This window comes from Benincasa hispida, chromosome 12, assembly GCF_027475165.1.
Source record: "Benincasa hispida cultivar pf3 chromosome 12, pf3_genome.v1.1, whole genome shotgun sequence".
NCBI classification, from domain to species: domain Eukaryota; kingdom Viridiplantae; phylum Streptophyta; class Magnoliopsida; order Cucurbitales; family Cucurbitaceae; genus Benincasa; species Benincasa hispida.
The window spans coordinates 72,419,589-72,434,755 of record NC_143489.1 but is presented as its reverse complement, the minus strand read 5'-3'; the positions used below and the strand labels follow the sequence as shown (position 1 = coordinate 72,434,755).

Genomic DNA, 15,167 nt, shown 5'->3' with positions numbered 1-15,167 from the left:
AAAAATATTATGAATTTTTAATGAGATTCTAGAACAAACTTATTTAAGTAATAAACCAATACCTTAGGCATATACACCAATAATTAGAAGCCAAATATGATTGGAAATAAAATAATAGATAATAAAGGAGACCGAAAATTTATTATGAACATAATATTTCAATAATAAAGTCTAGGTCATACAAAATAAAGGTGAAATACAAGATTCAATAGTAAAAAGATGATCTAGGAGGTATTAGTCAAACGTTAACATAATTTATGTGATAATGACAATATTGCTTCCAAGTCATAGTATGTCCAAAATTTCTAGTATAATTGGAAGTACGTCATCCATGAATCTCAACGTCAACCTCGATTTTACCGATAGGAACATACCTTGGATCAAATCATGTTCCATCCAAATGAAGATGCTCTGAAGAATATTGATAATATAGAAGTTCTAAGTCTGAGTCTTAATCACTTTTGACTTTTATTTTTTTTTTTTTTTTTCTAGAATCAAACTTGGAGCCTCGTTTATGAGGGGAACAATTTTCGGATTTTTTTAAGAAACTTTTCTTACTTCTGTAAGTTATGAAAGGAAGATTGTTTTAGGAAGTTCATTGAGAAACTTCACTTACCTACGTCTTTTGGTATTAATATTATTATATATATTTTAAAAGAATTGAATGGTAATGAGGCCTGAAAAAGCAAATTGTGCCCGGCTTTGGTTAGGACAGAATAGGTCATATAATTGTGTAATTGAATCTATTTATTTAGGCCATATGTATAGAAAGTCCATGTTTTTTATTATTGTTAATTAACATTAGAAAAATGTTGATTGGTGTAATTTTAACTTAAACTAATGTTGGCATTAGAAAGAAAATAATTTAAGGCACATTTGGACCTCCAAATTGAGTTGGGTAGAGTGAGTATTTGTATACCTCAATTAGTATTTGGGTTTGGACTCCTATTATTATAGTTCAAATTACAATTGTTTGAATCCACCTATTAGTTACCGTGAAAACTATTTGAAAACCGTCTTTAGAAACAGCAAACATTATTAAGAGATTCTTTTTAGCTACAATGAACGCAGCATAGCTATTATTTTTTTTTCATGATAGACAATTATAATTTTTCTTAGGTTTTTGTATGTTCAAGAACATAAAAATATGTTCACATAATTTTGAATGGTTTTCTATTTTCACTTAAGTATAAATAATATAGAACCACTAAAATACAAAATATTGTTTTCTTAAATTAAAGTATAAAAAAATGTAATTACAAAAAAAAAATGAAAAAGTTTCAACTTTAACTTTAACTTTTTCTTCTTTTTTCTTTTCTAGTTTTAGTATAATTATAAAAAATTAAGTATAAAAAAATTGTATTCAAGTTCCATTCTTAAATTAAATATAGTAAAATGTAATTACAAAAAAAATTGAAAAAGTTTCTACTTTGACCATTATTTTTCAGTTTAGTATAGTTATAAAAAAATGAAACCTAAAAAAATGTAATAATAAAAAAAATCAACTTTTGCTAATTACAAAAAGAAAAGGAAAAAGTTTCAACTTTGACCTTTTTTTTAGTTTTAGTATAGTTACAAAAAAAAAAAAAAAAAAAAAAAAAAAAAACCTAAAGATGGTCTCTTTTAGATTTACCAATTTTATCATCAAATACCTTTTGGCTTTATGAACTCTAATCATCTCAAAACCAATGAGAGGAGTACGTAGCTCGTATATCTTATAAGGAAGGTATTTGCATAAATTTTGAAAAGAGTGTGAGTAATAAATTTCAACCAATCACAAATTTGTAAGGGTTCTATATTAAATTGAAAACATGATCAAACAGCAAATCAAATAAATGTCACTTTTATATATATCTAACCATGTAAGCTAATCCAATCGAACAGACTCTAATTTAGTGCATACTCACTGAAAAAGTATTGAGTGCCAAACTTAAATAATCCAAAGAATTATTGAAAAAGATTAGAATCTCCTAAAATATTTGTTCCATGTTAAATCACCAATTGATCCAAAAACTTAAGTTGATGGGTGAAAGTAGATTTAATTTTATTTAATCTAACAACTCTACTGATTATCATTTCAAAAATGGATGATTTGATCTTTTAACTCCTATAATTATTATACTTAAAAAACTCTTAGATATGTGTTTTAAAAGAATAAATATAAAAATACAAAAAACCGCTCTCAAATTTTTAGTTGCTAAATATCCTTACATTATATTCGTAAATAAATTTAGGGGGTGTTTGACTCACCAAGTTGAGTAGATATTTTTTACCAACTAGGTTTTGGACCATCAACTTATTTATTAAGGTGAAAATTACAACTCAACCCAACTCTCCTCAACTCTCTCCCCCAACTCTCAGTTCCTTTAATGTTTACAACAATGACTCCACCTACCAACCACTATTGGTGACTAACTACGTTAACAATCACCATCGACGATTAATGTCGCCTCATTTCGGCAACCACCACCAATGAGTATCATCTTTGGCAACCAAGGACGAAAATAACTTTATCGATATAAATATTGGTAACCTAGATTTATTGATATATCGACGAATATTCCAAAAAAATCACGACTCATGAAAATTTGTAAAAAAAAAAATATTGTGAGTTTTTAATGAAATTCTAGAATAAACTTATTTAAGTAGTAAACTAATAATTTAAGCATATAAATCAATAACTAGAAGCCAAATATATTTCAAAATGAATTAATAAATAATAAAGGAGACAAAAAAAATCAATATGAATAAAATATTTCATCAGTAAAGTCTAGGTCATACAAAATAAAAGTGAAATACAAGATTCAATAGTAAAAAGATGAACTAAGAGCTATTGGCCCAACATTAGCATAATTTATGTGATAATGACAATATTGCTCCCAAGTCATAGTATGTCCAAAATTTCTAGTATAATTGGAAGTATGTCATCCATGAGTCTCAACGTCAACCCCGATTATACCAATAGGAGCATACCTTGGATCAAACCATGTTCCATCTAAATGAGGATGCTCTGAAGAATATTTGATAATTTAGAGGTTCTAAGTTTAAGCCTTGATCACTTTAAGTTGACTTTTTGAAAAATATTTTCTGTCTAGACTCAGACTTAGAGTCCCCTTTGAAACTTTTCTTACTTGTGGAAGTTTTAAGAAGAAGATTGTTTAAGAAGTTTATAATTATGAGAAACTTTCACTTACCTACATCTTTTGGTATTAACGTTATTATATATACTCTAAAAGAATTGAATGGTAAGGAAGCCTAAAAAAGCAGATTATGTCAGATTTTTGTGTAATATAATAACTCATTAGGCTATTAAAGAAAAAAAATTAGAAAAGGTTAGACAATTGTGTAAATGAGTATATTTAGTTAGACTATATATATATATATATATATATATAGAAAGCCTATGTTTTATTATTATTCTTATTAATTGGCATTAGAATAATGTTGAATGACGTAATTTTAAGTTAGACTAATGTTGGTATCAAAGAAAAAATCATTTAGGAGATATTTGGATCTTCAAGTTGAGTTGCCGGTGGAGTGAGCTATTGTAACTCACTCAGTAATTGGGTTTGGACCCTTATTATTATAGTTCAAAACTACCATGGTTTAACCCACCTATTAGTTACCTTGAAAACTATTTGGAAATCTCTTTAGAAACGGTAAATATTATATGGAGATCTTCTTTAGCTATAGTAAACACATAATTATTTTTTTTTCGTGATTGATACTTATAATTTTTCTTATGTTTTTACATGTTCAAGAACATAGAAATATATTCCCATAATTTTGAATGATTTTTCTATTTTCACTTCAGTATAAATAATATAGAACCACTAAATTAAAAACAATGTTTTCTTAAATTAAAGTATAAAAAATTAATTACCGAAAAAAAAAAAGTTTCAATTTTTAACTTTAACTTTTTCTTCTTTTTTAGTTTTAGTATAATTATAAAAAATTAAGTATAAAAAAATTGTATTCAAGCTGCTTTCTTAAATTAAAGTATAATAAAATGTAATTACAAAAAATTGAAAAAGTGTCCACTTTGACCATTTTTATTTCGGTTTTAGTATAGTATAAAAAATGGAATATAGGAAATGTTATTAAATTCTCTTTTAAATTTAAATATAAAAAATGTAATTACAAAATAGTTTCAACTTTGACATTTTTTTTTAGTTTTAGTATAGTTAAAAAAAAAATGAAGCTCCCTCTAGACGGTGTTTCTTTTAGTTTTACTATTTTTTATTGGATCACAATTTCTTTTTATTGGACCGAATACTCGTTTGGACTTTAATGAGCTCTAATGCTATATTATATAGTATGAGGTTTCATCTTGAAACCAATTGATAATAAGAGGAGTATATAGCTCATATATCTTATAAGAAATGTGAGATTCATTAATTTTTCCAATGTAGGATTCTCAACATCACACACCCGTTAAAATAAGTCAAAATTATGATCAAATATCCTTTAAAAAAAAAAAAAAACTATGATAAACTATCATACATTTTTTATTACAAATTATTATTTCTTTTTCAAAATTTATTTGCATAACTTTTGAAAAGAGTGAGAATAAAAAATTTCAACCAATCACAAATTTGTAGGGATTCTATTCTAAATTGAAAACATGATCAAATAGAAAATCAAATAAATGTCACTTATATATATATATATATCTGACAATGTAAACTAATCCAACCAAACTATGTCATGTGACTGTTGAACCAATCTAATTTTGGCCCATGCTCACTAAAAAAGGATTGAGCGCCAAACTTAAATAATCCAAAGAATTACTGAAAAAGATTAGGTTAATCCCAAATAATAAGGTTAAGTCCAATTAGACTTAAAGTCAACAAATCTAAAGTCCATAGACAGAACATTCCTAGTTAGAGTTAAAAGCAAGAAAGATCCATAAAATTTAGAAGACTAAAGATCCAGAATTTAGAAGATTGAAGACTCAAAAGATCATTAGAAGACTAGAAGATTTTAATAAAGCGATCGTCTCTTCACTAACTATAAGTTGAAGGTTCAATCCTCCCTAATTTGAAAACAAGCTTGTAAACTCTCAAATTGAAGTTATTTGTGCAATGGGATTTAAAGAAACTAATAATCGTAGGCTTTAGACTAAACTTATGATTTAACTTAAAAAAATTGTATTTGATTTGGTTCCTTACAACTCAAGAGAATGCATGGATGAGGAAAGAGATAAACACATAAAAGACACACAATGGGATTTAAATAAAGATTAGTTGTTTGTGCAATGGCTATAAACTTATATACAAAAATTGAGAGTTGCTTGTGAAACAAATAATCAATAGAGAGATAGAGAGAGACATGAAAGAAATTAAGCAGTCATGTGATGATGAGTGATGAAAGTGAGAAGAAAGTTTAGAAAGAAAGGAAAGTATATGGCAATCAAATACTAAGAAACAATAATTAAAACTATTGGGCCATCACCTCTCATGTGCCTTATATATATGTGTATATAATCTAAAGTTGCTTTTTCCTTCCTCTCCAAATTAGCATCACATGAACATCATAAAAAAGAGAGAGATACAAATGATTATTGAATAATTCTTTTGAGCAATTCAAATATTGGAAGCAAAAGGTGAGATTGTTATTTCATAAGAAAAAGTTGATGATGACTTCATCTACTCATCTTGTAGATTGATAATTTTATTGTTGCTTTCTTGTAAATAGTCTATACAGATAAATGGACCAAGCCTTTTATCAGTTTGTGTACTTTTAGATTGAATCCACCCACCTTTTTAAGAGGTAAAAAGTATTTTTAGTTATTAGGACCACTTTTTTCAAATTTGCATGGTTAGCTTTTAGGAGGGATTGGTTTGTTCTTTCAAGAGAAGATGATAAAAGTAATTTTACTACTTTTCAAAAATTTTTAAGTATAGTGTAACAGGTTATGCTTTGATTTTTTTTTTTTTTTTCCTTTTAACACATTTTAGACCCGTTTGATAACTATTTAAGTTTCAATTGATAACTATTTCCTTTTTAGTTTTAAGTTTTCAAAGTTAGGTTATTTCAGTTGTCTTACATGACTTTACTTTTATAAAGAAGCATTTAGTCAACATTTAACAAACAAACACAATTTTCAAAAACAAAAGAAAATTAAGTAGGTATGATTTTGCACATTTGGCAAATAGTAATTTTTAATTTATGTTTACTTTATTTAAAAGAAGTCACCACTGTCTATTGTTAGAAGTCCTATTACTGATAAACTATCAATCATAAAACTCTATCAATGATAGTTTCTATTACTAAAAAAGGATATTTTTAGCAAGAAACTAAAGGATAGAAGGGATTGGGAGGTACATTAAGAACTCAACTAGATTGACACATTCGTAGTACTCCCATTATATCCGGGACCCAATAGAAGATTCATTACCACAAAAGAGGATCCAAAAGTACAAAGATCATAAATGTTTTTCTACATTTTACTTTTGGTATAGTGTTAGTCATTAACTTTGCAAATAAAATTCCATAAACTATAGAAGTCTTACCTGTGATGGTTAATTGATAGACTTTAATATGTACATAATTCAATCAACAATACAAGATCATTGATAGACTTCAATACAACTATATTTCTTTTAATAATAGAAGTCTATGATATTAAGCTAAACTAACTAATAAATTTCAATAAATATATAATTCCATAAACAATACAAGTCTATCAACTTAGACATTTGATTGATAGACTTCAATTACTAGTTCTAATAACGATATAAGTCTATGATTAAATTAAACTATCAACAATAGAAATTTACCATTAAATAGACACTGACATAATTCAAATACGTGATAAAATCTAACATCGATAGAATTTTATCAACAATATAAGATTTCAGTAATAAATGACAGACTTCAATCACTAATATAATTCTCATATTAATAATTTATCAGTAGGGATGAAATTTTTTTTATACTTTTAATACTGAACTGAATTCAAATTTTACTATATTTACAAATGATTTTAAATTTTGCTATTTACTATTAATTTTGTAAATTTTACTATTATATGCCAATAGTCTACAATCAAATGATTATAAACAGACATAAACTTTCAATTTTTTATTTTATAGTCCATATATTAACTTTTTCATAACTCTTAATAATTACTTTAAGCATGATAAGGCTATATTTACTTTTCATTAATTTTTTTTTTTAAAATTATCTATTATAGAAAATTATCACTCTTAATAGTTACTTTAAGCATTGAGATATTTTAAAAAATTATCTATTATAGACAATTTGATCATAAAATGGAATAATATTTAAAAGCTATATACAAAAATAGAATGAACATTAAAAGTTCTTGGGCCATATATACCACAAAGTTGTTTGAAAGTTCAAACATACAACACAAAAATACACAAAATGTACAATTATCTATGCATATTTGGAAGTTTGAGAGACATAAATGAAAATGGCCACAAATCAATAACAACAAAAAAGAGTGCATTATTTCTCTCTGACTTGAAGGTAATTTTTCAACATGTTTTCCAAAAAATTGGATATGGGGTTAAAAGTTAAAATCTTTTTACCTTGGGAACATGACTCTCAATTTTTTGTTTCCTCCTATGCTTATTCTTTATATATATATATATTGCTGTGGAAATTGACAGTGGCGGGCCTTAGGTATTAAATTAGGAGTGAATGAATCTGCAAAGAGTTTAAAGAAGGGATTGGAAAAGGTACTGTGAGAGATTTTTAAGCCGAAAGCTATTCATCTTTGCATTCAATTCTCTTTGGACTACTCTTCAAGAAACCCAATTTCATGAGTGTATCTCACCCAATACCAACTCATCATTTTTCTCTAGTTTCATTTTATATGTTTACCTAAATTTTTAATAACCTCCAAACACCCCGTTTCATAACCATTTACATCATTATATTTTTAAGAAAATACTTGAATTTCTTGTCAAATTCTAAAAAACAAAAATAAATTATCAAAATTTGATTTGGTTTTTTAAAACATTGGTACATAGTGGATAGCAAAACAAAGATTTTTTTTTTTTTTTTTTGGAAAAATGGATTGCAAAACAAAGAAATTTATAGGTGAAAGTAACGTTTATAATCTTAATTTTAAAAAGTCCAACGACTACAAACCAAAATAGTTATCAAACAAGATCTTAGTTTTTATTTTTTGTTTTTTAAAAAATTAAATTTATCAACATAATACTACTTATACTTATAAGTTTTAAGGTTTTGTTATCCACTTTCTACTGAATGTTATGAAAAAATTAAGTCAATTTTTTTTAACAAGATATTAACGGATGAGGGATTAATAGGTTCACCATGACATCTCAACTAGATTGCATCTATAGTACCTTTATCATACTCCATATCCAAAATCGATTTCATTAGTTTAAAAACTAAGTTAAGTTTTAAAAGTTAATAAGTAATTTCTAAAGAATAATTTTTATTTTTTGGAATTTGACTATGAATTCATGTGTTTTTTTAAGAAATGTGAAACCATATCATTGAAATATTGAGAGGAAACAAACCTAAGACTAATAACATAAAACTAAAAACATAAACTGTCAATTTTGTGTCTTAATAAAGTTATTTATGTGAACTCTATCATCACTCTAACCAATGCTTGGGCATGTCTATGACTATATTATTTAATAATTAATTATATAGCAATTTACTTTTGAGGAAAAGTTTATGCATTTATTGGGGTTTGCATTAAGTTAATAAGGGATTTAACAATCGTGACTTATCAAATGCAAAATTAAAATCTCTAAACCTATTAGCTAAATACCAATTATTATTTTAAAAATGTAAGCACTAAAAACAACCTCGAAAAGTTAAAAACTAAAAACTTATAATCTAACTTTGTTCTATAAAAACAAAATATTACTATTGAAACCTAATATTTCAAACAATATATATTAACCATTAAATTAAATTAATAATTATTGGTAGAGGATCTTCAGAATGTCAACATTAGTTCAATCATATAACCCTAAACTAGGATATAAATTACCCAATAATAAAGTTCGTATATAAGCTATGAAACTATATTCCCGTACAAAATTAGAGGTTCAAGCTCTTTAAAAAAATAATAATAATAAATAAAGAATTAATATATACATATACATATATATATATATATATATATATATATATATATATATATATGTTCCCAACCCTATATTTGACACCTAGTAATTAATTAATAACAGTGGATAAATCTTCCTATAACAAAATTGATTCATGCATAAGACCTCAAAAGTCTTCTTAATCTCTTTCAATAAATTTATTTGAATTTCCCTTATTTTGTTCCTTAATTTGATTGTAGACTTTAGGTTCTCTATCTATTTACTTTTTATTTTTGGAAACTTCTAATAAACTTCCAGAAATACATCATTTTTTTCTTTTATCTAAATGTATTATTTTTAATACTAAAATCATCTTAAATATTTAAATTATTTACAATTAGTTGGCGACATAATCCTTAAATTATATAATAAGATGTCACATAAGTGTTAAACTAACAAAATTAATTACAATAACATATGTTAAAAACTCTTTAATTTAGATACAAGAATAGGTGAAAATCAACCACAAAATTAAATAAACTAAAATTTTTAGTATTTAACCCTATAAATAATATATTTGCCTAGAAATTGATAGAAGAGAGAAAGAAGATACACTATAATTACATTTTTTTTTTATTAAAAGATCTAAAGTGAAAACTATATAATTTATTTATTTATATATATATAACACAAAGCAAAATTCATGGAGTCTACAGATGTTTCCACGCACACTCGAAAGCAACCTATATTATATATATCTACATATATACTTTTTTTTTAATATATTATTAATAATAATAATTAACATTTGAGAATAAGAAAAAGAGAACTATATAGAGAAAATGAAACGAACCCCGGAACGCTGCGTTTTAATCACCGCCCTTTTTTCAGCACATTACGTCCTTCAGAAGCTTGTACCTCCGCGTGGTCGGTCTCGGCGACGGAGTGCTACCGGCGCCGCCGTGTTTCCCCTTCTCGATGGTGGTTGCAGAATCATCATGATGGTGCTTGATTTTTTCGCCGGAATACTCGGAGCGGCTCATGAGTCCGGCGGCGTTTGTACCGGTCGACGGCGGTCTCCGGGAAGAGCTTCCGTGTGATCTGGAGGAAGTCCGACCTTCACACTGACACCAATCACACACCTCTATTGGCTCCGCGGATTCACTGTAGTAATTGCTGCAGTAGCTGCATAAAAAACAATTATTTAAAATTGGGTAATATTTTACATAATTATGAGTTAAAATTGGCACGAAACTCAAAATCCAACAAAATGATTGACAATACGATAATCATGAACTACAACTTAATTCAAGAAGTTTAATATGGTGGAATAAAAATGACAATCTACATGAATTGACATGCATGTGATGATGGAAGGAAGGGAAAGGAGGAGAAGAATACGAGTGTTGGAAGCGGTTGTGGCACTTGTTGCAACGGAAGAGCTTGTCAGGGAAACCGATATCGCCGCACATGCAGCAAACGATTTGAAGATCCACCATTTTTTCCAATTTCTCCAAAAAAAAAAAAAAAAAGAAAAAAGAAAACTAAAATAAAATTTTAATCAAGATGAAGATGAACTACCAAGAGGAGAGAAGGGAGAGAGAGACTTAAATATAAAGAAAAGAAAAAGAAAAAAGAAAAGTGGTGGGCTTTGAAAGTTTTTGGAGTCGGTGTATAAATCCATTTTTTTAACTATTTTTTTAATTTCAATTTATATACAAATATAGTGAAGAGAGAGAGAGAGAGAGAAAGTAGACCACAGGTTACTTGGGCATGGTTGCAGTCGTTTTCAGTTGAAGATGGAGAGGACAGAGAAACTTTATAAATTATTTTTTTAATTCTGAGAGAGAGAGAGAAAATGGGATTTAGTTTAGGCAATACTTAAAAATAGTTTTTAAAAATAAATTACTGTGTGATAATTTTTAATATGTTGCAGTTAAGTTTTTTCCAACCTTAAAAAAGATGGGAGGAATTATGACAATTATGTCCCTATCTACCCTATGTCTAAGTGGTCTATTCTATTGGTTTGGCTATGCCTTCTTTTCGCTGCTATGCTATATTGCTATCCTATTTCTTTTATTTTTATTTTTTTTTACTTATTTCTTTCGTGTGTTTGGGGATGTAAAATGTATCTTGAATGGTGTGGAACACGCGCCTTGTCTCCCCCAATTCTAAAACGGTGTGCGTTTTTCTCTGTCATTGTCCATTTCCTTCTACATCATGTTGGAGTTAAATTTACTCCTCTCATTTCATTTCATTAATGTGAGGGGTTTTTTCCTATAAAATATATATATACACTATGTTTAACCAAAACATCATATTAATTAGAAGAAAATACACGAGTATATAAATAGCATGAGGTCTTTTAGTTAAAGTAAAAGAGAATTAAAGGCTAATTCAGTTTACAAATAGATGATATCGTACTATTGTAGGAGATATGTAAAAGTTATTTGTTATTAGAACCATGTCTTAACTATATTGATAAAAGCCGTTCACGTCAAAGGAACAAAATGGGATGAAGCTTAAAGATGCAACCATATTGTGAATTATGGGAAAGGATTACCCCTGGATATTGGATAAAAAGTTACAAAGTGTGACACTCGGATGATTACCTTTGTTCAAAGTAAGGATAGTTAAGTTTGTGATAAAGAGTGAAAAAACTAGCGTGTATATGTTGGAAATCACTTGGGCTTTTTAGTCCATAACAAAAAGCAAAAATTATTTTTAAGGGAAAAGTATAATGTTGTTTCATATTAAAGGATTTTGATTTGCCAAAATGGTTTATATGTGAAACCTTGCATGCGAGCTTTCAAATTGTGGTTGTGGTGAAAGTAGAAACTTTCTCCACATGTGTGTCCCTACTATCGTTGTTTTTCCATCTTCTCAGATTTGTTGTTTTTGTCTTCTTCTTTATATACTAATAGTAGTATATGTTTTTTCATATCTAATAAGTTTTTAATTCTATTTTCATTTTCCATCTCTATTTTATACTGTTCTAAGCAAACATTCTCCTTGATTCCATTCCTTTCTTCGACGAGTGCACGTCACGTCTAAGATTGGAGGTTGTGTAAACCTTGAGGAGCAACCAAAAATTGTGATTTAGCATCGAGGTCGTACCGATTCTCGCTTTCAACGCAATGAATCTTTTTACAGTACAACAATGATTTATATTTAGTCCTCTATATATATATATATATGGCATTTTATGTAGGTGGTGTGGTCCAAAAGGAAGTCCTTCCACTACTTCAAATCCTCAAAGAATTTTGTCTGGATCAAGAGCAGGACACATGCATGGGCAACTATTCTAAGGCTTTGGCTAGCTACATAGTGTTTTATTAGGGGCAACCTACTACAAAATGAGATGGATTTTGTCTGCATAAAGGGAAAGCTCTCAACTGATCAACTTAAAGAGAGCCAGAGACACATGACATCAACAACTATTCTAAGGGTGCCTACATATAGTGCTTTTTCTAGAGACAAAGTTGTTGAAAAATGCAATCAAAATTTTACTTTTGCTATAAAAGGTGTGTTGTATAAATGAGATCAATCATCTCCGAGACACTTTAGATGAAAGCAAAATTAAAATCACGAGATTAAACTATAAAATGCATAATATATCGTACCATTATAAAAATATATAGAAGGACGTTTATTATCCTTAACATGTTATCTTTAAACATTAAAATTGTTCATACTATACAGTAACGACAGTAATATGCAATGATATCTCACTTACCACTATTTATATAATTTGAATATTTTATTCACATGAAGTACTTGGACTTGTAATAAATTACTTTTTTTTTTTCATTTTTGAAAGCAAAGATTGATAGAAAAGAAACGAGATCCTGCTGGAGAACTCTATGATGAAAGACACTACATTAGAGTTCGTATTGCGCTAAAAAATAATCGTTATATCTCTAGAGTTCGACACTTATATATTTTGATATCTGGAAGAAATATTAGTGACGAACTCTTAAAAATATCATGGATTAGTTACCGATTTGAATATAAATACGAACAATATGATTTATGATTTGTTTTGAAGAGAAAATAGTTTCTTTATTGTTGAAAACAATTTTTTCTAATTTCTTAGCTTCTAAAAGTATATGTTAATATTGATATCAATATAGATAATTTTTCTAACATCGAAATTTGAAAATGGTTTGGGAATAACTTCTTAAGTAGTTTTAACAAGAGAAAAAAAAAATCCTTTGATTAAAGTATGTAGTAGTTTACTGACAAATCCTTTTCATATTTAGTTGTACACTATATAGGAAAATCGTTTTAAATGCTTCCAATACAAGCTACTTCGGTCAAAAGTGTTTTCTCATTTTAAGAGATTTTTGGCTTTTCCCCAAAGTAGTTATAAATTACTTCCTTCATAAGAATACACTTTTTTCTTTTCATGAGAAATAATTTTGTCAATTCGAAATTACTCCAAAATAGTTTCGCCTTTTAAATTACTCTCTAAAATGGTTCTAATAAATTTTTTTTAAAAAGGGTGTTACTTAATGGTTAAAAGCACATCTTAATGCATATAAATTTTATGGTTGGACTAAACAATTTAAAAAATACTTTAGTTCGGTCTCTCGACTTCCAAATAACGTCACTTATTTAGTTATAATGCTACTAATTTTATGATTCTCAATTGAGATGTTTTCATTTAAAATATTTCCTACCTGCTTATCTCTTTCTACTCAATACTCAATTCTCAATTGAGACGTTTATTATCCTTTTGAGGGAAGTATTTTTCACTCTCGATCTCAATACATATCTACTCATTTTTTTTTCTCACTCTAAGTTTGTCTAACTCTCTAGCTTTACTTTTCTTTCTTCCTTCCTTTTCTTTTCTTGACTTACAAATGTTAGAGTGCAAACAAAATTTCACACTAGTTAGGAAAGGAAGTGATCATATGGATATATAAGTGATCGACAATTATCTTTATTGGTATGCAGACTTTTGGAGTGATTCCAAAAACAAACGATGAGAGTTATTTATACCCGACCATTGTGTGGAGATAGATTAATTAGGTTCCATTGTTCTCATCAACAAACGGAGACACACCTCAAGCAAGAAATTCTTTTTAGGTTTTTCTTGGATCTAAACTATTCTGCTAGATATTTCTATAAGATTTATCCTTATGTAAAGGAATTCTAGAATTCCTTGCTCGATCCTAAATAAAGACTAAGATATTTTTAAGCCTTTCTTTTTAGATATGCACGTATATCTTCATCATTATTCTAATATAATAGTTAGTATTTTCTTCTACTAATTTCTTCTACTTTTAACATGTTTATCAGCTACACTACTTACTAAAGTATTCTTTATTAAGGGAAAAAAGAAAAAATAGAAATACTTGTTTTTGCTTTTCCATTTATTCCAAGTCCTAACACGTGTTTTTACTTTACCAAGTGTACTTATTGCTAATCAATCCCTTTACGCACATTTTCCCCTCACTTTTGCATCAATTTTAGTGTGTACACACGTCCTTTCACTAACTCTTTTTCATCTATTTACATATTTTTTTCACTAATAATCACTCTCTTCTAACACGTCTCTCTCTAACTTCTCATATTACACATTTTTTCTTCCATCTTCATTCTTCCCATGTGTACCTTTTTCCTCGTAAATGTCCTAATTTATATCTTCTTACAACCCTTTTTCTTTTTTTTTTTTTTCAAAAAAATCAATTCATACTCTAAATTTTGAAATTCAATATCAGTTAAAACTTCAAACTAAAAATTATATCAATTCAAATCCTAAGTTTTGGTAAGTAAATCACTTTTGACTGTCCATTATAATTTTGTTTTTAAAACATTAATGTATAACTTTCACAATTGTAATAAGAAGTATTTCTTTAAATAAATATGTGAAAATCAACCCAATGTAGTAGGGTGGATTTTCATTTACATATGTGCACATTCCTTTGTTTTTCTCTAAATTATTTGGAAAGAGTTGCATGATAATTTTTTTTTTTTTTTTTTTTTTTTTTTTTTTTTGCTAATTTGATTGAATTTTTGAAGAAGAATGATTTTATCAAAGTAACTTTTGAGCTGATTTTAAATAGAATCAAGCATAAATAGCTATAAATTACTGATCAT

General features: G+C 27.5%; 1 protein-coding gene across 1 annotated transcript; it reads right to left on the bottom strand.

Moving 5' to 3' along the window:
- Positions 1-9,708: 9,708 nt before the first annotated feature.
- On the bottom strand, positions 9,709-10,744 carry LOC120067983 (zinc ion-binding protein). The gene is made up of 2 exons (XM_039019643.2): positions 10,464-10,744; positions 9,709-10,247 (listed from the first exon to the last, which is right to left on the bottom strand). Exons 1-2 carry the CDS (start codon positions 10,559-10,561, stop codon positions 9,950-9,952), a joined length of 396 nt encoding a protein of 131 aa, XP_038875571.1. The 5' UTR covers positions 10,562-10,744; the 3' UTR covers positions 9,709-9,949.
- Between the last annotated feature and the right edge of the window lie 4,423 nt (positions 10,745-15,167).